Below are 22,545 nucleotides of genomic sequence, written 5' to 3'. Positions count from 1 at the left end.
GGAAGGCTCAGACTGTCAGCCTGCCTCTCTGCTGCTGCGCTGACGCTCGGTCCCCTCCGCTCCTGAATAATGAATAACTGTTGCTCATGGACAGTTCTCCCCTGAGATCAGCCAAATATTACATTTGACTTCGATAAACAGTTGCGACACAAATCAAATACACAGCATTGTTTGTTTTTTATTATGGTATTTCTGTACCATAATAAAAAATGCTGCAACTAAACACTAATGGAATGTGTTATTATGTTAAACAGATGTTAAAAAGAAGCATAACTATTTGCTTTACCAGAGGAAATAGACCATCCATGGCTCAGATTTGTCCTGCAATCCTCAGACATAAAACTGATGTTGAACTATTTCTGAATCTTACCATAAATAAAGAGTGGGGTATTCACAGTAGAATGTGTTTGGTCCAAACTTTGGGGAGATTTGAGTCGTACCCACTTCAGAAGAGGTATATAATATTATACTGTATAATAAAACATATTTTTAGGTGGAGTGGTGAAGTAAAGTGAATATGGCGCCGCCACCTAGTTTTACCTGAATTCATCAGTGGCATCGCAACCCAGATATTTATATCCCCAGAGGACTTCATTATACAGCAAACGAGCCATTTATTAAACTGTTGACAGGACACCTTGAACCGCAAACAAGGTTAGCTAGTACCCTTCCTATTATGAATCCACATAACCAGTCCGGTACAAAGCATCACCCATAAAGTCTGTGCTGTCGAACCCAAATTTGTTGTGGTTCTACAAGCTGAAATCATGTGTAATAATGAGAGGGAGAAGTGAAGGCTGTTCCGAGGGTTAGTGGCTCGTTGATGACTTCCTAATGGGCCGACACAACAAATAGTTCAGGAGCTGTTGAGTTGTCATTTAGCAGAACAGTGGAGCATATGTCAGGTACAAAGATTTTAAACCTCTCCATTAGCTGCTTTAATAAGAACACTGAAAGAATTAAATGCATGTTATCACACAGTCATTTACCGTTAACACGTTTTTGTTGTTTTATCTTGTTTTCTCAGGAGTTTACTGGATGTGGACACCTTCTCCAAGTCAGACCCTGGTATGTTGGATGTTGTTTCCTCTTCTGAACCCATCAAAAAGATTATTGTCCATACTGTATAATGTCTGTTATAAACTGTAGTTTAGTTTTTGCATCTACTGTATATTACATTTGGGCTCCCTACATTTTAAATGGTGTTTTACTCTCTTCTGGGTTTCAATCTGGTAAATAATCCTGAAGAAGGTCAGAGCTATATGGTTGACTGCTCCACTGATAAAATACAGGGTGGAAATTGAGAATGAAGAACAAGGACATAACCAGTAAAAAAAAAATTCAAGGTTGAAGAGAGGTCAGGATATGAGACTGAAGCTCGGCTTCAGAACGCGCTGTAGAAATCCTGACGGAGGAAGGTGTTAAGGTTGAAGGAAGATGTCAGAGCTGGAAAAGCTAGCATTAAAAACCCAGCTGGAGCCTCGTTCCCATTTGAGTGTCTTAACGGATGGCTGCACAACAAGCATGCAGTCTATAAATCTCTATTTATAGAATAGATATACTATATATACTGTACTGTAAACCATACAGTATGACACTGAATGAAGGAAAATGTCACTGACCTTTAAATGTATACGTGTGATAATTCTCGCCTGGCTCACTCTTCTCGCTGCTTGTGGAGCTAACAGTGTTAGCGTTAGCGTTCAGAAGGGAAGCACAGCACAAGAGTCCAGAAAAATAATCACAAAAACATTTACAACTAAAGCGTATGATATATAAATATATTTAGTGTTTCGTCTTCTCATTCTTAGGAACTGTTGTTTACGTACCTGGCAACAGCAAATACAATGTGATGTTTATTTACTGGCAAAAAGAACCATAACTTTTGCTTTCCTTGATTCTTTTTGCCTCAACTTAACCTCAGGCCTTTTCTAGAGCCAAACTCGTCCGCGTCGCAGTGATGACCTGAATTTCAGCCTAATCACCTCCTCTGTGGCTTCACGGCTATTGATAAACACAGCGGCTTATTCATTAGAAATGTATTTATGCATCTAAACATTCTGTATCTGCTATAATTACATTTCCTACAGAACATATTGCCGTTGCAGTCACTTGTACAGGAGACAGTCTTGGGTGTAAATATGACTTTAAACAGCGTTTTCTGGGGGTTTCAAGCATGACTGATTTCTTTCATTTCCAGATCTTTGTAAAAAAAGTCCTGTCGTGACATTTTGGTCGACTTTGTGTTTTCTGCTACTCTGCTGTGTTTGCATGCCGAATTTTCACCGCTGACTACAAATTCAAGTAATAACCTGACATCCATCAATTTACTGCCAGCTGATGCTGTGAAGGACCAAACGCTTCTCTGCGGGGAGCCGTTCAGCAACATCACGACTGTGTTTTATTTTCAAAGCATAAAATCTTGCTGATTGACCAGAAGAGCAGAATGAAAGATGCGAGGCAGAAAAGATGGGGAGTCACAAGGCTTGAAGTGCTGAATGGGGAGAAATTAACAATGTTTAAGACGACAGGCGGGAAATAAACACAACTCGGCATGGTGTGAGCCTGTCAGGACGCGAAGTGAGCCAGTAGATGTTAGTGTCATCTGATAGAAGTGTAAAACAATGTTAATGGAAATTAGCTGCCTGTTTTTCTGCAGGCACGTTCTTCAGCCAAATGCAGCCATCAGAGAACTACAGGGTAACATCTGTGTAGTAATGAGAAGTTTTAGGTGTTTATCTCTTTTGCCCTTTTGACCCTGAGGCTTTCTGCCTTTACCAGTGAGCGCCGTAGCTCCTGAATGAGAAACACACCTTTAAAAGCTTTCTCAGACAATACGCTTGCCCCCCCCCCCCGACTCCGCCAGATGCTCTGGCTTTAAATGAGCTACACAAATCACAGCTGGAGAGCGCAGCTGTCTAAGTCTGGTCCTGAGGCCCCGGTGATAACGTCTGAGACTGGTCCACGCGGACGGACGCCGGGGCAGTTACTGGGCCCCAGAAAGGCAGACAGACAGGCAGGCAGGCAGGCAGGCAGGCAGGCAGGCAGGCAGGCAGTCGGAAAGACAGACAGACAGACAGACAGACAGACAGACAGACAGACAGACAGACAGACAGACAGACAGGCAGGCAGGCAGGCAGGCAGACAGACAGGCAGGCAGGCAGGCAGGCAGGCAGGCAGGCAGTCGGAAAGACAGACAGACAGACAGACAGACAGACAGACAGACAGACAGACAGACAGGCAGGCAGGCAGGCAGGCAGGCAGACAGACAGACAGACAGACAGACAGACAGGCAGGCAGGCAGACAGGCAGGCAGGCAGGCAGGCAGTCGGAAAGACAGACAGACAGACAGACAGACAGACAGACAGACAGACAGACAGACAGACAGGCAGGCAGGCAGGCAGGCAGGCAGGCAGGCAGGCAGACAGACAGACAGACAGACAGACAGACAGAAATACAGGCAGACAGACAGACAGACAGGCATACAGACAGACAGACAGACAGACAGACAGACAGACAGACAGACAGACAGACAGACAGACAGACAGATAGGTGCCTGAGTCCGATAAGCAGTGGGCTGTGCTGGTCTGTGCACTAGAGCTGGAGGATCTAACTGTTACCAACAGAACCTCAACCGATACGGACGAGGACACGTACTGTAGAGCCTCAACACTTGCAGCAGCGATGCACGCAGCACTCAGAGAGCCAGCAGTGAAACATTAGCATAAAGTGGTTTAGGAGTAAGTGCAGTAAGTACCATTAGTTGGGTGTGCGATATTAAAGGAGAGCTTTATGGGCCCGTCTGATATTAACCCGCGTCCGTGTCCATATTAAACCGTCTTGGGGTCCTGAACGCTCGGCTCACGCGCGCTGACCTGAAATAAAATGGGTCATTTTGCACCATTCTGAGCTGCCACCATCTGACCTGACTGGGACTGGTAAAAGCATAACAACGTCGTATAACACGCCCATTAGCTGCTGGACCTTTAAAAAGAGCCGCAAATGTTTTTAGGTTCCCCGGTGACGGTACAACACGGCACCGAGCGCTGCACCTGCACAGGAGCATCTGTTCCTATCACCTGCAGCGCTTTGGTGGAATTTCATAATCACCAGCGACAGTCTTCTTCCCCCTGTGTTCTTTTTGTGGAGCTTTTGGAGCGGATGGAGTGACGTTTAAATGTAGCTGGCAGCTGAATCAAGGCTCCCTTGGAAAAAAATCTGATTCCAGCTGGTGTCCCCAATGGAGCCAAGGTCACAAAGGTCATATGACCTTTTGGTTCAACCCCCCAGCATAACTCCTTCCTATCGCATGCAAATCTGGTCTACGTGATGCAAATAGTATTATTCAACAGGGAGCAGCACCTCTGAGCACAGCCATGTGACACACACATCTCAATGCATCTGTCTTCCCACAGGTTGAACCTCAACCTCCGGTCAAACCTTCACTCCACTGTCGTGTTTGCACCCACTGTGCAGCGTCCGGCCGCGCTCAGTCAGGTGCCGGCGGTTTATAACAGGGAAGCAGTAATTAACCGCGTGGGAGTGAAGAGGCTGACCCACTCAGTCAATCATCATTCTTTTTTCCACTTATCTAATGAGATTTAATCAAATTATAAATGCTCAATCAGAGCTGCATGTAGGGCACAACTGCTTATTGTGTCAACGCTGGCTTCAATTTCTTCCTTCCTTCCAGGACACTGAAAGCAAAACTGCACAATGTACTGTCCTGGGGGGGAAAGCGTTTATTTGATTCACATGATTGATCTGTACAATGAATTCTTATGCTTTCATGTCCCGCCTAATGAAAAGCAGAACGTAGAGTAAAGCCGATTCTGAGCAGAGGACGATGTTGATGAGCAATTCCTTTACATGTCGCTCTGCATCGCTGGGGGTCTTAATAAATCTCCTGGTCTTATTTGCTAATCTACTACCAGCTGATTAATCAGAGTCGTTTGTTACTTTAATAAAAGTGAGAAATGTCAAGCTGAGGCTCTAACAATATGAAGTGAGGTGTTATGTGTGGAGATTAACGCTGGTGATCCTGAACAAGTCGCTCTCTCCTCCACCTGAAGTCGTCCTCCTCTCCAGACGCTTCTGGAGGCTGTTTTGTCTAGCGTGTGCGTCGCCGTGGCGTGTTTGTGTGTCACCGCTTTCCACTAAGTATGTACAAGTATGTGCCAAGACGCCAGAGCAATACCCTTATGCACTTCTCCTGATCTAATTTATTGATGACTCAGAGTTTGTCCTTGGGGATGTTCTATCAGGCCGACTGGTGATCGTGTAAATTAAATTTTGGTTTCTCTGACTTCACCATCAAATTACCTGATGCCTCCCCGTATCCGCCCACACGTGGATGATGGATAACTGCTGTCCCTGTGTTTTTAGCAGGAAGCTTCCCGGGAGCCGTTTATGCTCCAGGTGGAATAAACAGGAGCCCTGGGAGCAGTACACAACAATGACAATGTTCAGCGAGGTGGGCTTCCTTTGTGCATACGAGAAGTCTTCATTGTTGGGATGCTCTTCAAGTCACGTCACGTCTGTGTTTTTATTTGGATTTAAGCTTTTGGTGCAATTTGAGGCTCCTGTCATAGCTATATTCAGTTTTAAGTTCTACCAAACGTGAAAAACCCTGTCCAGTGGAACCCAGAGGCCAAAACAGGAAGTGACACTCTGATCCGTGGCGCCTTTGCTCTTACTATGGGATGCATGTGCATCCTTGTGCAAGACTTAATGAGCTAAAACATCATGCATAACTAAGAACAGCTAGCAGAAATGCATTGCTCTTTACTGTGTGGAGGCAAGTTTTGGGCTGCTCGTAGCTGCGACTTCATCTGAGATGAGTGATTACAGTATATTCTTATAGTGCTTATCATTTGTATATAATGCATTATTACTGTTACCGTTAGTCTTCTCTGCTGTACTGCTGTTCTCTGCTGTACTGCTGCTGTAGCGAGGACATTTCGAGGACATCTTATCTTAGATCAGGTTCATAGACGTTCGCTTCTTTTGCTTCTCTAGCTGTGTACATGTTTTCTGTCTCTGGCATCTGTGTGGCAGCTGTGAAGTGTCTCTACTAGCGTTTTTTCATTTGCCTTATTTTATTTCATTGAAACATTTCTGTTGTAGGTTGCAGTGAGCTGTGACACATCGCAGGTAATTCCAATGACTTCTAACCAAAATGGCAGACGACCATATGCTGCCTGCAGCTTCAAAGCTGAAAGAAAAACTTTTATCTCTTTAGAAGTTAACAGATTGTTCAAATGAATTTACTTCATTGTTCGATTAAAGATCCCTGTTTGTGCTCAGGTTGTTGATTAACTGAGTTAAATTAGATACAGTATTCTACTGTATATGTATACAAAGTCTAACTAAATGAATAGATGAATCCCTATTTCACTGGGACGTTGTTTGACCTTCAGTCACCTGATTTGGCCCAAAGCCGAAGTGTCTGCCTTCCCTTGAATCGATCTCCTCCTGGACTTGACTCACAGAATTCCAGACCTAAACGTACGGCACATTAATCGACTCAGTCCGTCAATCGCAGTTGACTTTACTCTGATATTCTGTTCCACACAGGCTCTGGTTATGTAAGCCCTTCTGGAACATATTTGTGCATGCCGCGTACTAATTTATGCTGTCAGTCAGTGTTTTAAAGTAGGTGTCAGTTCTTTTAAATGACTGATGTTTTACTTTGAAAAGGATCCTTTCACACACACACACACACACACACACACACACACACACACACACACACACACACACACACACACACACACACACACACACACACACACACACACACACACGCTGTCCCGCTGGTACAGTAGCTGGAAGCCCACGCTGACCCCGTGCACACCCCTCACTGGATTTTAACATGACCCCAGCGACATCACTGTTGCCCTTGGAGAGTCACAAACGGCTCTTGTGCATTTCCCAGCACAAGTACGACTCGTCTCTTCATTTAAACGGCAGCAGCTGTGAGGAAATTACATCCCCGAAGACATTATGGGCTGAAAGAACAAAAAAAAAAAAGATCATTGGTTGAAAGACGAATCTGTACAACGCGTTGATTTAGCCTGAGATAACAATAATGGAATTCATGAGATATTTTCCTTTTTATTCCCAACAGCTATGACAGAACTGTTTGCTATTTTTTGAAACAACCTTTCTGCCGACGTGACCCCTCTGCTCTTCAAAAAGCATAATTTCTGGCGCCAATTGATATTCAAATGAGGCATTAAACTGATAAGAACGTTATTCTAAACTACTGACAAAATCACTGATGACACTGGATCATTCAGAACTTTGAAAGCTGAACAGAGCGCCACGTCCTCGCCCGCTGCTCCAGAAGCTCCACACAGGATTCATCCGGCTCCCTTTTATTGCTATCCACCGCCATCTAAACTGCTATCAAGCTCCCATATGAAACATCCCACTTCTCTTATGCAACAACATTTGCTGTTGGAGTATTGTCAGCTTGCAGCCGCATGCATGGGTGTTTCACTCCAGAAGCTGTAGGCGAGACGGCCTCCCTGCTCCCACCGGTCCCGCAGCATTTAGAAGTAAACACAACCGTGCATTGAAACCGTTATGATTAGTCTTTGCGGCGTCTCATTGCGAAGTTAGTGAGTCATGGTTATTAAATTATTCACTATGCAACGCTTCCTGCTTCATGCATTTTGCGCTATCGCTGGAGGAATCTGACTCATCAGCAGGTAGGAGGTAATGTTTTGTCAAGGCACAGCAGGTGTGATTTGGAGAGTTTGTTCCTTGACCTGTTTAAAAATCTGTTTTCATGTCTGCTGCGCTTCCAAAATGACTCATGTGGACGATTACGCTCTGACAAACGATAGGATTATGGCTGCTTTTCATTTGATGCCGAATCCACTTGAATGCCTTTCTTGATTCTTGACTGATTCTCTCGGATTCTACGCTTTGTTGTTTGGGTGATTTTAAGACGAGGAAGCATCAAAGTTTCCCTTCCATAGGCAGGTGGGTTATAAATAAATATAGGCTCTGTGTGGAGGAGAATAAAGGCAAGGCCTGAGTCATACAGTACCATAAGAATAAAGGTCACTGGTCTCTAATTACCCCTGGGGTTTCCCAGTGAGATCTGAAGAAAAGGTGATCAGTCATCTCTGGCGTTTACAGCCCACCCCACACCCACAGCACTGAATAATCACATTATTTAAAGAAAAAAGCTGTATCTCCTAGAATTAGCATGGACGTCCACGTCTTAAGTCCAGCACATGCAATAAGAGCAAATTAGGGACACCTGCACGGCCTAATCCATTCCAGCCTCTCTGTCATTTATTCCACTTATACAAGGTTATAATTTCACAGCTTTTAAGTTGGAGCTTTTAGGAAGGGGATAGTTCTACTCGATGTCTATCGCCGAGGTCACGTTGGGAGCCGCGCTTTTATTGCATTGCATTATATTAAGAGGTGTCCCTGCTGCATTTGCATTTTGAGCCAGACTGTTTTTATTGCCAAAGGTTTTCGCAGACAAATTGTGTCTCAGCTGTGAGAGCAATGTCGCTGATAGGAAGGTTATGTCATTTACTTTTTTATTTTTTTACAATGGCCAGTGAAGATGTGCGTGTTTGAAATTCAGTTTACTAGTGTGAATTCAGAGCTCGTTGCTGGCACTCAAAGCTGCAAAGTAGAAATCAGAAAAGGGTGTTTTATTCCATGGAACGGTGCTAAAATCAGCTCATGAACAGCACACAATTATTAAATCATTTGAGAATGAATCGTACCATCATGCTCTGTAGGTGTAAGTGTTTTGCCAAGTGACTGCACTGGATGAAGTCACGCTCATTAGCTCTATACGTTGATGTCTCCTGCAGCTGTGGGAACCAGCAATTTGCATTATTGCAGCGTGTTTATTTCTTGATTTCACACTGCGTGACTTGAATTGATCTGCATATTAACTGGGGTGCAGTAAGAACAAAACTTGGCTCTAATCTGCTCCCAAATTGACGACGGCGGCAGCTTCGTGCCGCCCCTGTTCGCGGAGCTTCCTCCTCTCCGCTAATAAAGAGCCGTATGTTGACACGGCCTTGGTTTCTGTGGAGGCAGCGCGGGCGCTTCCTGTTGACGGAGCTCTTGCATCCCACGTAGAAACGACTCAGTGTTTTTTTGTCTAAATACTTTCTTTTAATGAGCTCAGTGTCCTTAAGTGGTAGAAACTTGTCTGCTCCTGCAGATTCTGCACACGTGAGCTGTCTGAACGTCATCTCCCGGCAACGAGCTCGGATACCTGCCGCTTTCCTTCCATTTGACGACACTGATTTGCATAGTTGGGAATGTTGATTTGACTCTATCATAAAAGTTAGAGCCTGAAATTGCATCACTGAGAATTTCCTGCTCTGCTACAGACACTGGAGACGGTTGCATTTCCACAGAAGCCTCATGCTGCCGGCGTTTTCTATTGGATGCCAGCTGTGCAGCTTTGACACAACTACTCCACTGAGGTTGAAGTATTTGTTTCCCAGGGTTCCAGGCTCTTTGTCTTATCCTCCTTGGCAGCAGATCAATATGTTATCGAGAATGTGTGCGCACCCACTCTTACCTATTTTTCTATGTAAGAGGTACTTGAGTTTTATGGGGGGGGCTTAAAACCTTTTCCTGATGAAATGACTGGAGCACACTCAGGTTTCGATTTTGCTTGTGTTTGCCCAACATCTGTCCATCTAATCTCCTTCTCCTCATCTCCAACACGTCCCTCTTGTTTATCCACTCCTGTTGTTCCTTGTCCTCCTTTCTCTGCCCTTCTCCCTAATGCTCCCACTAACTCAGTGAGTAGTCCCTTTCTGCCCCCCCCTCCCGTGCTCCTGCCACTGGACCACCTCTGTGTTCCACCTCCCGCTGAGCAGCTTGTGGCCTCAGCCTGTGAGTAAGCCTGTGGTATCCTCTCTGTGGCTGCCTACTTATGTTTTCCTGCAGTTCAAATCCTGGAGGCAGGCCGCTAGAAATCCCCCTGTACAGTCAATGGTGAGCGAGGGTGTCATCCCACACGGGAATTAACGGGAGTCAAGTCAGAAAGTACAGTCTACCTGCAATTAACTCTATTTTTACACTAATATAAATAAAAACACAGTCAGAAAGGTAATATGCATATTATATAATTATTATTTTTCATAGGGCTTCATCCCAAACTATTGAATTAGAGCTGAGTGAAACTGTATCCTGTAGAGGTACCTAATAAAGTGGCCAGGGTGTGTATACACATATACTTCAGTGAACCTGAGGGTTGTGTGAGTAGGTCTGTGACAGTAACAGCTGCTGTTCTTTTTAACAGCTGACAGCTCCCACTTGATAATAAAGACACATCCCTGTAGTATTTCCGATTTAAACGCTTGTGTTCGCTTGTGTTTGGCCTCCATACTCGTTTACAGTCATAAAGATCACACGTGTGGGTGACGTGACCGTCGGCCTGCAGGCTGCTCTGATTCATTTACACACATAGGGGGAGACGTGCCCTCCTCCATAGCGCGTGTGCAGCCTATTCCTTGGCCTCTGCAGCCCCTCTCTCTTCGTGGTATATTGCTAAGCTGTGGGTCCATGTGGGAACTTAATGGGATTTATGTCCAATTCGGATTCATTCATGTTCTGAGTCACCTGGGTGCCCGTGCAGGGTTTAGTGTGAGCAGATGGGTCCTTCCTTTCTCAGTCACTTTCCATAAAGCAGACAATCGGTCAGCCTCTTCAGACGCAGTCGCTGCTGATATAACCTCTATGTAGATTAGAAATAGAAAGAGCCCAGTGTTGGACCGAGGTACTGGGCAACCTTGGATGATGCAACAAGGTCCTGTGATTTTGATTTTCGTCCCTTGTGGATCATTATTTCATCTCTTGAGAGTTCATTGGGGATTTGACAAACAGCCTCTTATTTTGTAATTTAACTAGAGTCTAACATCCTACTGGTCACACTTGTATTGACAAAACCAACTTAACTCGAGACTCTGTGTCTTGAAAGGCTTTCTGTCCAACCTCCGTCCTCTTTTAATTGCTCATTAGTTGGGAATGTGCGGTTTTAATTGTCCCCTTGTCCAGACAGTCTGAAGTTCATTAGAGCTAAGGTCCGACTTTAAAGAGGCAAACGCGGGCTGGTGGTAGCCGTCTGCTCGGAACCAGCAACCCGGCCAATTATCAACACGTCCCACGGGAGCATTAAGTCAGTGTTGTTTGTTTATGTGCGGACGTGTGGATCTCATTTGGGGGTTTTATTCTGGCTGCATCTTCACAATTCAAAGGGAAAATGTCCAAATGAATGGTAGGAATAAATTAGCCCCGCTAACAGCTTTACAACATTAGTTTTCCTGTCCCATAATTTTCTATGTGTGTGTTCTTCTTCTGTTCTTCTTTAACCAAAACTCTGCCGGTTCCCCTCAAAGTTGAAAGTCCCATTTGTTCCCTAGAATAATCCATTAACAGGCATAGATGACTCCTACACAGTCACATCATCTTTAGGGTGACTGATTTAATTGTCATGTAAATTTTTTAATATATCCAAAATTCCATTGTGTTTTTTTTAAGAATTATTGACAATGCTTCTAGCGAAGCCAGATCCACTGTAATAAAATAATGTGGGTCACAGTGTATTTTTTTTTCTTTTTTTACTGGAGTGTTTTAATATCATTCTGCAGCTGCTGGTGCCAAACACCCCCTCTCTTCATCTAATGAAAACTTAATATATTCTATTTTTCTTCTCCCTCCAGTGGTTGTGCTGTACATTCAAGCTGTGGGAACCAAAGAGTGGAGGGAGGTGAGTTACAGTAAGAAACGCTTCGTTCCGCACTCAAAGAGCCGGCAGTTCTGACGTGCTACTGTGTAGAGGATGCTACTGTGAGTATTAACTTGAAGAAACTTTTCGAGGGCGAGCAGAGGAGACGTCTGGAGGCGACGCCGCGCACAGCTGAGAACATTGTTGTAGAAAATTGAAAGTGTCATCCTCCTCACTTGCTCACACAAGTGTAGCTACTGTCTGGAATTGACTGAGATCGCAGAACAAAACTCGATTGAACTGACCCAAGCTGATAAATTAGGAATAGAGGTTAAAGTATAAATACATAAAAAGGACCTCATTATACCAGTTTTTTGAGGTTGGATGAAGAAAATTCACATCAGGAAGAAAAAAGACGTTCAGCTTGATTAAATATTCCATTCATTACTGCTCCTTTGAATCCCTTCCCCTTCTCCTTCGTCTTACTCGCCTGTGGGATTCCATCACCATCGGGCCTATTTACCCCTTGGTAAAATCCGAGTCAACACAGATATGTCAGCGAGAGCTGTGCCTCTGCTCATCACCTCACTTCAAGACGCCTCACACCTTTTATGCCGCGTTACAAAGCTTTAATCAAAAGCGCGGCTTGAATCGCGGCGCAATCAGCAGAGTAAACATCTCGCTGTCGGCCGCGCGCCGATCGGCGGCACGGGCGGATAATTGTGCATGAATGGGAACCTGACAAATCCTTTGTTTGCTGTTGATATCATGCTTTTCATTATGACAGTACTTGATGTGTAATTTGTTAGCGCAATCAGCCTGTGCAGGTAGGAGCCCTCCCGCGTCACCACACAGTACCTTCGAGGCTCTGTAACGCGGAGTGCTCATGACCCCTATAGGTCACATTCCATCCGCCGTGTGTTTTGGTTTTTTCAGGTTTTTCAGGTTCACACCAGGTAATTGTTGTTTGTGCTTCCTGTGCGAAGTGCTTCATTTTTTTCCCCCCGGCCGGTTGGATCCTCCACTCACCGACGCCCACAAATCATCTGAGGTGACCCTGGAGGGGTCCACACACAGCAGCGTCCCTGCGATAACCTGGCGGCTTGTTTTATTGGGGCATCTGCTATTTTGAATGCGCAGTGGTCAGCCTTGGTGATATTAACGACTAGCGCATTAGAACGAGCAAAAGCTCTTCTGCTGCGGAAATTCAGCAAAACCTCATCTGCTGCCAAAGTGCACAGATGAAAAAGAGAGTCTGATAATATATTAAGATGCTGTGTGAACGCTCCTCTGCAGGTTCCACCATTGTCATGCACAGTATGTGGTGCACTGAGAGTCTAGCGAAGCAGGAGTGACTGAGTCTTTGAGTGATTAGTGTAAACTCATCATGTAAAACCCTTGTTTTAGTGCATTCACACACGTTGGCTGATCACAAGTCTGCTGCTGCTTTTCATTTACACACATCTGGGCATACTGTATGACTTCCCCAGCGTCCTAATCCACAGTGAAGCCAGTGCAACATATAAAGTAATCTATTGAGATCTGCACCACAACCAAGATATGTACAATCCGTGATAATCCGATACTACAGTATAGCACAACATTCGTCATCATTCAACATCTTCCTTAGTTATAGAGCAATTCCCTGAGCGTCTGCCCCAGCACCAATTAGTCCCTAACATCTGAGTGAACCGAAGACCTCCAGCCCCGAAAATAGAAACACTACAAGGACCATCGGGGGATTTTCCCTGAGGGTTGACGTGGCCAATACACTCCCATGCGAGGCTTTGGTAATGGATAGGCTGGGGACACAGTTGATGGCGCGGATTATGTGCGCTGGGCGCTAAAGACATGAGTCGGGGTATTGCGGCTGCAGAGCACCAACGCCAGGATCAATAGCTCATTACACGGTGCTGTCGGCCCAGGTCACGGAGGCGAGGCTGGCAGTCCACCGAGGGATTACAGGTGTGATTGTCAGGGAGATGGAGAGACGGCCTGAGCCTGGGACTCGGTGGGTGCTGGATCTAATGCAACAGATTTCTCAGGGGGCACAGGATTTAGCACATAACACAGCACAGTCTTCCTTTTCCTTCTGAAAGGAATATTTATGAATTCTGGGCCTGTGTGAAATGTTCAAGTAATAGGTTTCGGTGCAGTGGACTTAATTTTATTTACTCCTTGTAGTTTCTCGGCGCGAGCCTAATAACAGTTATTGACCTTTAGATCAATGTCACCAATGATCACATTTTCTTCCTTTTCTAGTTTGGCAGGACAGAGGTCATCGATAACACTCACAACCCCGATTTTGTCAGGAAGTTTGTCCTGGACTTCTTCTTTGAAGAGAAACAGAACCTGCGGTTTGACGTGTGAGTATCCTGTCACCACATCAATTATTCATATTAGGTTCAAACCAATGTAAAAGGATTTCATCAATCATCAATCAATTTCTAACTCTTCCTACAGGTATAATGTCGACTCCAGAAGCTGCAACATTTCCAAACACGTAAGCAACATGTTAAACTCCATCTCCATCCGTCTTTGAACGTCTCACATCCAGCCTCTGGTCATGACTCACAATCTCTTTCTTGTTTCTCCTCCATTCCTTCACAAATGGATGCGGCGGGAGAGCAGAAGGTGAGTGTTTACATATTGTGTTGTCCTTGCGACAAGATGTTTCATTCATTCCGCTTTTTTTTTTTGTTTTCAGTATATCTTTGTGTGCTGTTGTGCTTCATTCACTTCAGTTTTATTATTTCTCTCCCATTCTCTTGTCTTTTTTTTTTCTCCATTTCATCAAGGACAAACCCTTAACAGCACCTTCCTGGAACGCTTCCCCCTGTAGTGTTGTTCCTCATTTTGTCCCGCCGCATTTTATCGCTCGCTCAGGTAAAGCAACTTTCAGAACTCCACTTCAAAGGCCGAGCAGCTGCTGTTGTTCCAGGCAGATTGTGCATGTCTGGGTCCGGGGAGGGATTCACACCTACACCCGCCCGACACCCACCCACCACAGCCATCACCGTGTGGGGTTCTGCCCTTGTTGCTGGGCAACAAGGGCAGAAGTTTGTTTTTGTGTGTGTTTCTGTTTTTATCACCCATTTTTCTGTGTAAATTCCTGAATCAGCCGTTCAATGAAAACGCTTTTCTTTTCTGTTGCGAGGACAGCGTGGCCGGTCAACGAGCCCCTGAAATATGCCACCCACCAGAGCTTACTGAGCTTGACCTAGTTAGGTTAATGCATGCTTATATAGAGGGTGAAATTAAAGCCCTAAATCTAAAATGACATTTCAATAAAATGAGATTAAACTTTAATGGAATTTTAGTTTTTCTCTTGCCATCCCTATTGATTTTTACTGGCTTTCGTAATTGCTACTGAGCCTGTTATTTTTGCTGCTAACGCCATTTATTAAGGCACAGGAGGGACAGGAACGTGTGGACTAATTAGTTAATGTTCATTTTAATGTGCTGCCTCCCTTGTGCAAACTTATAAACTCTTTAAAAAAAGTTTCAAGCACAGAGAATCAGGGACCAATGGGCACGTGTGAAATTGAGATTTGCGCCACGTCTGCATCAAGCTAGGTGATATTACGTTATCTGCAGGTTGTACTTTCTGACTATTATAGTCTGTCTCCTGGTTCGGTCATGCAATTAATTCATTGTTTTTTGCCAACCCCCCGCACCCCAGGACTTTCTGGGCCAGACCTTCTGTACCCTTGGCGAAATCATTGGCTCCAGAGGAGGAAGACTGGAAAAGACCCTCTCGTAAGTCGTGCAGCATCTTATGATTCTTTCTGTTGTATCGGTGAGACACGTCTCCCTTTGTTTGTCCAGCTGTGGAATCACATCCCTCATAGACATGCTGCACCTAAACAAGCTCCCCTCTGTCGCTTGTTCTGTATTTATGGGCCGTCTCTCAGTAATGCAGTGCGTATAGACTCACCCAGTTTAAATAGCATAATCTATTATGTTGTTTGATCAGCGCGTTGGAGGCCACATCAGTCTGCTGCATCGCTGCATACTGAGCTTTTGTGCATAAAGTAGAACTGAGCCTCTTTCATTTTGGAAAGGACTGAAGCCGGCAGTGATGTTTTGAAATCAAACTTTGGATGTTGGTTGTAAACGTGGTCTGATCAGGTTTTGCTGCTTTGTTTGCAAACAATAGAAATCAATGCTCATTTCCCCAGCAGCATAAAGAAGAATATGGTTCATTCAGTTTTATGGTTTCTGCTTTTCTGTTAGATAACACGCTGGGATACTGTAGATGTAGGGTCACAGGGGTCATGGGCCAGATTTGAGCCTATTTTGTTGGAAAGGTGAGGTATGTACCTTTGTCTGCCTATAGACTGTAGATCTAATCACATGGGCGCAGGGAAGCAATTCTGCTTTCACAGCAGCCGGCGTCCTTGTAGAGGGAAATCACAAGCTGTATAAGTGAATAGGAGTAGAAAAACTAAAAATGATTTGTTTAGATGCAAGGAGGTGTTGGATTGTGTCTGAGCCCTGTTTTTAGGAGGAACAAAACTCAACTCAAAATGTTGCTGAAAAACGCAGAATGTTAAACATAATGTCTAAATTTCCAGACAGACAGAAATTTTACATTTAAACTAAATAGAGAAACTATTTAAGCCATTTCATTATTCATCTCAATATTGTCAAGCTTTTATTTTTTAATAATCATCAGGGACACTCCATGGCTCATTAGTATCATTCAAATGTCTAGTCCTAAATGGGAGACTTTTGTTGCGTCCTACTGTCTTTCCCCACCTTTCCAGTCCCTTTTACAGTGACTGTCAAGGAAAAATGCCACAAAACAATCAAGCAGTCAAGTGTTTTATCCCAACGCTCTTCAAGTTGAAATGAAGTGAGGGGAAGCATTTGTTAAGACGCCGTTTAGATTTTTCATAGGACAAGTGGAATCAGTCAATGTGCAAATATCACGTTTAATTGCAGTTGTCAAGCTGTTAGACTAAAATCCCAAACAAATCGACTATTTCAGCCTGTCTGAGGAAAAGTCTGAGGATTTCCAGCGTTATGATTCACTCATCACCAGTGAAGTGCCAAGTGTAAATGTCAATCCATCCAGTATTAGGTCCAGCGCTGTTGGCCTTCAGCAAAGCAAACCGTGGTGTCAAAATTTGACTGCCTAAATTATCTGCGATTCGTATTCTGTTCATAACATCAAATTTATTTTCAAATGTTGTCCAAGTTCATCGCTTAGCTCATTTCAACTCCCAAAAGCTTTGCTGGAGCTGATCTCTGAATTATAACCAAACAGATGAGAGTGTCAACAAACTGCTGGGTGAGCGAGGGACAACAGGGAAAAAACAGGAAGTGGAGAGACGGCGGCTCGAAAGTGAGCTTGAACATGCACAAAAACACCAAAATAGACTTTAACCCTGACCTCACAATCGTATAATCAAAGACACATCAAAGCTGTATTTCCTGAACAACTCGTCCCTTTTAAGATTCTGTACTGTACGTCTTTATTTAAAGCTTCCAGCTCTTTGATAATCACACACTTACTCAAATGGTGGCACCGTTAAAGACATTCTTAGATTTATGATTCCCACCTTTTTTTTTTTAATTAAACAGGCTTTTAGAGACATGGACAATTACCCACACTTATCTCAAATCTGTTCCATGTGATTAATCATCTTTTTACTCTAACCGGTAATGGAATTCACCTTGAGCAGCGAATGAGAAAAGTGAAATAAGTGAGAGGTTACGTAGAATAAGACCTCTGTCTGAGAGGCTTTTCTAATGACTCACTCTGTGATTAATGGAGGACCGTGGAGCTTAAACACGTTGACAAGGGGGATCCTCCAGCTCGGTTTAGATACTGGGCCTGTCTAGCCATCAAGTAAAACTTTGACTGAACCTTAAAGTTCGAGAAAATATATTGATTTAGAAGTTCCTTGAATCAGTTCTTCCTTAAAGTTGAGGTCACATTCGTTGTGCTGCCCATTTTTATTCAGGTTCACTATTTTCCATCAGACAGTCAGAAATACAAATCAAAACTACCCAAATGCTTTTCATAAATTAAACAAAAGTTATTTTACATTCTGATTTCATTAAAGCCGAACCTAGCAGGAGCCCGGCCTGTTAAACCTTTCTCTGAACCCCCCACAGCTCATCAAGGGCAAATAACCGTACGGCCCAGTCAATGACGCATTCAAGCCTCCACAGCGAAAGGAAACTTTAGAAAGAAGGACTAATGGCACATTTAACATGGTTTTATGAAAAATCACCAACATATTGTGTCTATACTCAGTAATAATAATCATCACCTCAATAGCAAACATGCTTTAGTAGGAATTCTGATAGCTGATAGCTATAGTAATTATAATCTAGAGTGGATTGTAATTGCATTAGCAGTGTAGCTACTGTATGAAAGCTCTGAGCGAGTCGGTTAATTCACTATTAGAAGTGTCACTGTAAAAACTAGACTCTGCTAAAACAAAACAGCAACTTTAATATGATGTGACATATTCTGAAGCGTCGGTCCTTTCGTGCTGAAATGTAGAATGATTTACAAAAATACCTGAGACAAAAATACCATCTGGCCTCATTCCGGTTTAAACAACAAATGTTTTGAATCCATAAAAACAGCCCCAACAAGAGAAGCTATAGAGCAGAGATGTGCAACTGTCATCCTGTTCCCAGATGATCTCCAGAAACACCTCATGTCCGAGGCTTTGTCACGAAAAGCACCTGCTTTCCCCTCCACCGCAAGCTGAGCAGTTTGGCTCCTGACAGCCTGCGAGATGGAGCGAGAGGCAACGTGGAAGGAGCCAAAAGGGGCCGTTTACGCGGAGCTTCCTGGGCAACGGATGAAAATGCAAAGGAGAAGCAAACAATAAGAGAGCAACAGAATGCAATCAATATTCCTCCCATATGGTCAGTGCCTCTGATGGCTGCCTGCTGGGAATAGACAGCTGTCTGGAGCGGCTGATATATCAGACAGAGCAAAGCCCAGGGGGGGAAACACGGGCAGGATGAAGGGAGGTGAGGGAGGCGAAAGGGGAGAGAGATAGTGGAAGTGTGTGTGAAGGGTGACAGACAAGTCAGCAGACCAGGAAGAGAGGGAGGGGGAGAGGAGGAGCGGGATCAGGAGGGGAGGAAGTTTGCTCGAAGGACTCGGTTTGAGAGAGGAGAAAGAGTTTGATGAGAGAAATACAGTATAAAGAGAGATTAGTCGAGTCTGCTACAGTAACTGCAGGACTCTCTTACAGTATGTGTCATTTAGAAACACTACACCCATATAGACAAATGCACACACACCCACAAGCCACAGCACACAAAAGCTTGGGCAGACATAGATGTGCTATATAAAAAAAAACTTCTACATGGGATATTGATTGTTTGCCTGCGTTTGTTGCCATCAAACACACACAGTCCAAACATATATGGCTCCTGTAGCCTCCTCGCGTTGGTGGGCGTGCGTTTTTGTAGGTCAGCAGTTTTAGAAACGGGCTTCACGCTGCGCGGCCAACGAAACACTCCTTTTCCACTTACCTGGGAGTCGCCATGGTAACCGAGGGAGGCTATTAGCCGAGGCGGCAAAAGTATAACAATGATCCAAAGTACCGGCTTTTGAACAAATAAATGGGCAGCTTGGCAGGATGTATTATATGGGCGCCCATAAAGTACCCACCACATACCAGAGGTGGTTTTAAAGTCGAATTGCTGTTTGTCGAGAGAAATAGAACTCATTATACTCAGACGCGCATACAGTGGATGTATAAAAGAACCAGGCGGCACTTGGCATGTGAAAAACTTTGAAGCATTACCATATCATTACCTCTTACACTTGACAAGCGGGGGAAAAATCCAGCCATTTGTAAAAGTGATCCGAAACAATGAGGCAGATCTATTAACAGTCCCACGTGCTGCCAGCGGCTCAGATGTGGATGGATGCGGTGAATGCGAAGGCTGTCGGCGGAGGTGGCCGCGCTGCCGGGGCGCGCGGCGGCACCAGCGCCTCTGGATTCTTTACAGAAAGCCACCGGTCAGCCTGTGGGTGCAGAGTGTCTCAGGGCAGCGCAATTGGGGGCGGCTGGATGTTGCACAGACCAAACCAGTACCATGCATGCAATCAAAATAACACATTTACTGTCGCAAACAGCAGCAGATTGCCACCAGTGTCATGTTACTGCTGCTGAGCTGCTGGTGGTCGAAGCGACATCTGCGGATGCTGTCTCATTCCGCTGCAGCACATTGGAACCCACACAGACGGGCGCGAGCGCGCTCTTAGCATCTGACTTCTGCTGCATGTGCTCCATGATTTCCCTCACAGTCTGTGATTACACAAAATGACGCTTCCTGCAGAGAGATTTCATCACACGTTGTGTAGTTGCCTTAGTTGGAGGACTATGATGAAATTGTGCCTTTAATATCTCCAGGTGTGTGAGGCCGATGTGGGAGAGGCTGCAAATAATTGACAGTGTTGGGTTTTGCTGGTGGCATAATTTCAGGTCTGGCTGTTGGATGGATTGGATAAAATAAGCTAACAATATTCGTTTTGCTGTGGAACTTATTTGCGTCTATGGCTGTATTTGATCTATTTTCCTCCTTAGGATGATATTTGAATAGTCGTATTGCTTCCACAAATAATGCAGAAGATGCCATTGAATGACGTAGACACATCCATGTGCCGCTCAGACTGGCCCCTCATCTTTTCATCCATCCACATTATCTGGAATGTTTCCCTGCTACACTATGTGGGCAAAGAGTGCTTCCGCCTGATTAAAGGGTATAGAAGTGAGTCGAGCTGCTGAAGAATGGAGTACAATCCGACTCAGACTACTGCATGTGTACTGTAGCCTACGTCTGAATACTCCGGATAACTCCACACTTTAACTCGCTCAATTTTCAAACCAACCTTACTGCTGGACCGAGCAGCTTGCGACAAAACATACAGAAAGGATTATATTTTAGTGTTTATTCTACTGTAGCCTTGAGTTGAACTGTTATGCCAGGTAAATAATGAACTGAGTTCCTGCAACATGTGCAGGTAGGAATGAATCCCCAGAGACACAAAACACTCTCTCACCCACAATAGAGAAGTGACAAGGGACCCTTCCTGTCAAAACCTCCCTAAATGCTTAAATGAATGTGTAGAATGTGTTTTCAATGGCAACCTCTGCACTCCACACTCCTGCAGCACATCCTGCACTTTACCTCAGGGAATAGAGTGGCACAGATTCTCCAGATATATCAACCACATGTGGAAGTGAAGTAGAGAAATCCCAAGTTGCCTTGATTATTGCTGAGAGTCTAATAAGCTGGTCCAGGGGAGGAAGCTAATGAGCCTGAGAGATTCAGAAAGTGCTAGATACGCGACAGGAGAAGGTTGAAAGAGGGCGACTGCATCGTCTGACGTGCCAATCGGCAGAAACCAGAGCACCAGAGTTATTTACTGCTACACTCCACTACACAAACTACAAACTCAAGGAAAGACATTCGTGGCTTCCCCGTGACATGTCTGTAATGTATGAGCAGCACAAAAGGGAAGGGGATGGGATATGGTAACAAATTGCTGCCATTCTTGAGTCTGACAGTGGAAGATAATTCAGAGAACAGCTGTCCAGCCTGTCCACAAGCCCCCACCCCCACCGTGGAAGACCTACAGGAGAAAGGCACAACAGCCCACAGCACGCTGTGACAGCAGCCCAAGCCTGGGAATTCGGAAATGCCCAAGTTGGTCACCGAGCATGAATTTGACTCGCTGGAGGCAAAGCAACAGCTCAGAAACAAGCAGGAGCTTAAGGGAACTGCAGCAAAACAAAACAAAAAAATACAAAGGACTCCTCACCTACATACAAAATATAAACCAAATCAACCCTAATTAACCTGAGTCAGCACATCATTGTTGTCATTGTGTACTTCAGGGTCTTCACCTGCCATCTGGTGTGGCCGTCCGGTGTCTCATCTGACCTGCTGTGCAGACAGGCATGACGACAAAATACTTCTTCTGCTGCTGCCTCCAGTCTGTGAGCCGCGTGAAAACCTATCAGCCCCAAAATTAAATGTGTGACATTTAATCTTGTCCCCGCTGCAAAAGTGAAGGAGTATCATTATACGAGTCGGTGTCAAATTGCTAAACTTCCACCGAAGCATTCTTTCACTTAGAGTTTGTAAGGCTCCTCCTGAGTGGAGCCTGAGCTGGCGATTCTGTGTGTGTACGGACGAGCCGCTTGCCGGTGGGTGAGGCGATCGCTCGGGGCCCGATTCAGGGCGCCCCTGAGGGCTGACTGGCTTTAACCTGCAGCAGGCAGCACGCAAAGACTCAGCGCCCGACTCAGTGTAAACAGGTCTAATGAGACAAAAGCAGATAATGCTGTGGAGGAGAGACAGTGGTGTAACTTCCACTAGCATCATGGTGAAGACTGTAGTACTTCGTCCATATCTAATGAAATATGTACAGTAGGACACAGTGATTAGTAAATCCTAATAAAATGAGAAAAAGAGTTTTAAACAATTCTGTATGATAAAATACTTTTAATGTTTAAACAGATTCGAGCCACGGCTCTAATCGGTGAACAGCACGATTTGCAGAGAGACGATGAGGTTGTGGATAAAGTTGTCGTGGCTGAAGGAAGCTGTGATTGTACACGGTTGCATCAGCGTTTGTGAGCTGGTGAAAGACCATTAGTCACATTTCCGCTGTCTAGAGGGATCCTCCTCCTGTGCATCACTGTTGTAAGGAAATGAAACAACACAGAAAATACAACAGTTCTGCAAACGGATACACCCCTACCACAATTCTTTAAAGGCCATTGACCCCAGTCTGAGATGATCCTTTTCCCAAACTTTGTCTC

General features: G+C 44.7%; 1 protein-coding gene across 1 annotated transcript in view; it reads left to right on the top strand.

Moving 5' to 3' along the window:
* The window catches only part of LOC114858212 (copine-9-like), a 43,327-nt gene that overhangs the window by 915 nt on the left and 19,867 nt on the right, over positions 1–22,545 (top strand). Inside the window, exons 2-7 of the mRNA XM_029155135.3 lie at positions 1,028–1,068; positions 11,724–11,770; positions 13,991–14,094; positions 14,192–14,231; positions 14,360–14,362; positions 15,411–15,487. Of these exons, the coding sequence (XP_029010968.1) occupies positions 1,028–1,068; positions 11,724–11,770; positions 13,991–14,094; positions 14,192–14,231; positions 14,360–14,362; positions 15,411–15,487 (312 nt within the window). The remainder of the gene's footprint in view (positions 1–1,027; positions 1,069–11,723; positions 11,771–13,990; positions 14,095–14,191; positions 14,232–14,359; positions 14,363–15,410; positions 15,488–22,545) is intronic.

Source organism: Betta splendens, chromosome 7 (assembly GCF_900634795.4).
Source record: "Betta splendens chromosome 7, fBetSpl5.4, whole genome shotgun sequence".
In the NCBI taxonomy this organism is placed as follows: Eukaryota; Metazoa; Chordata; class Actinopteri; order Anabantiformes; family Osphronemidae; genus Betta; species Betta splendens.
This window is presented reverse-complemented; position numbering and strand designations above follow the sequence as displayed.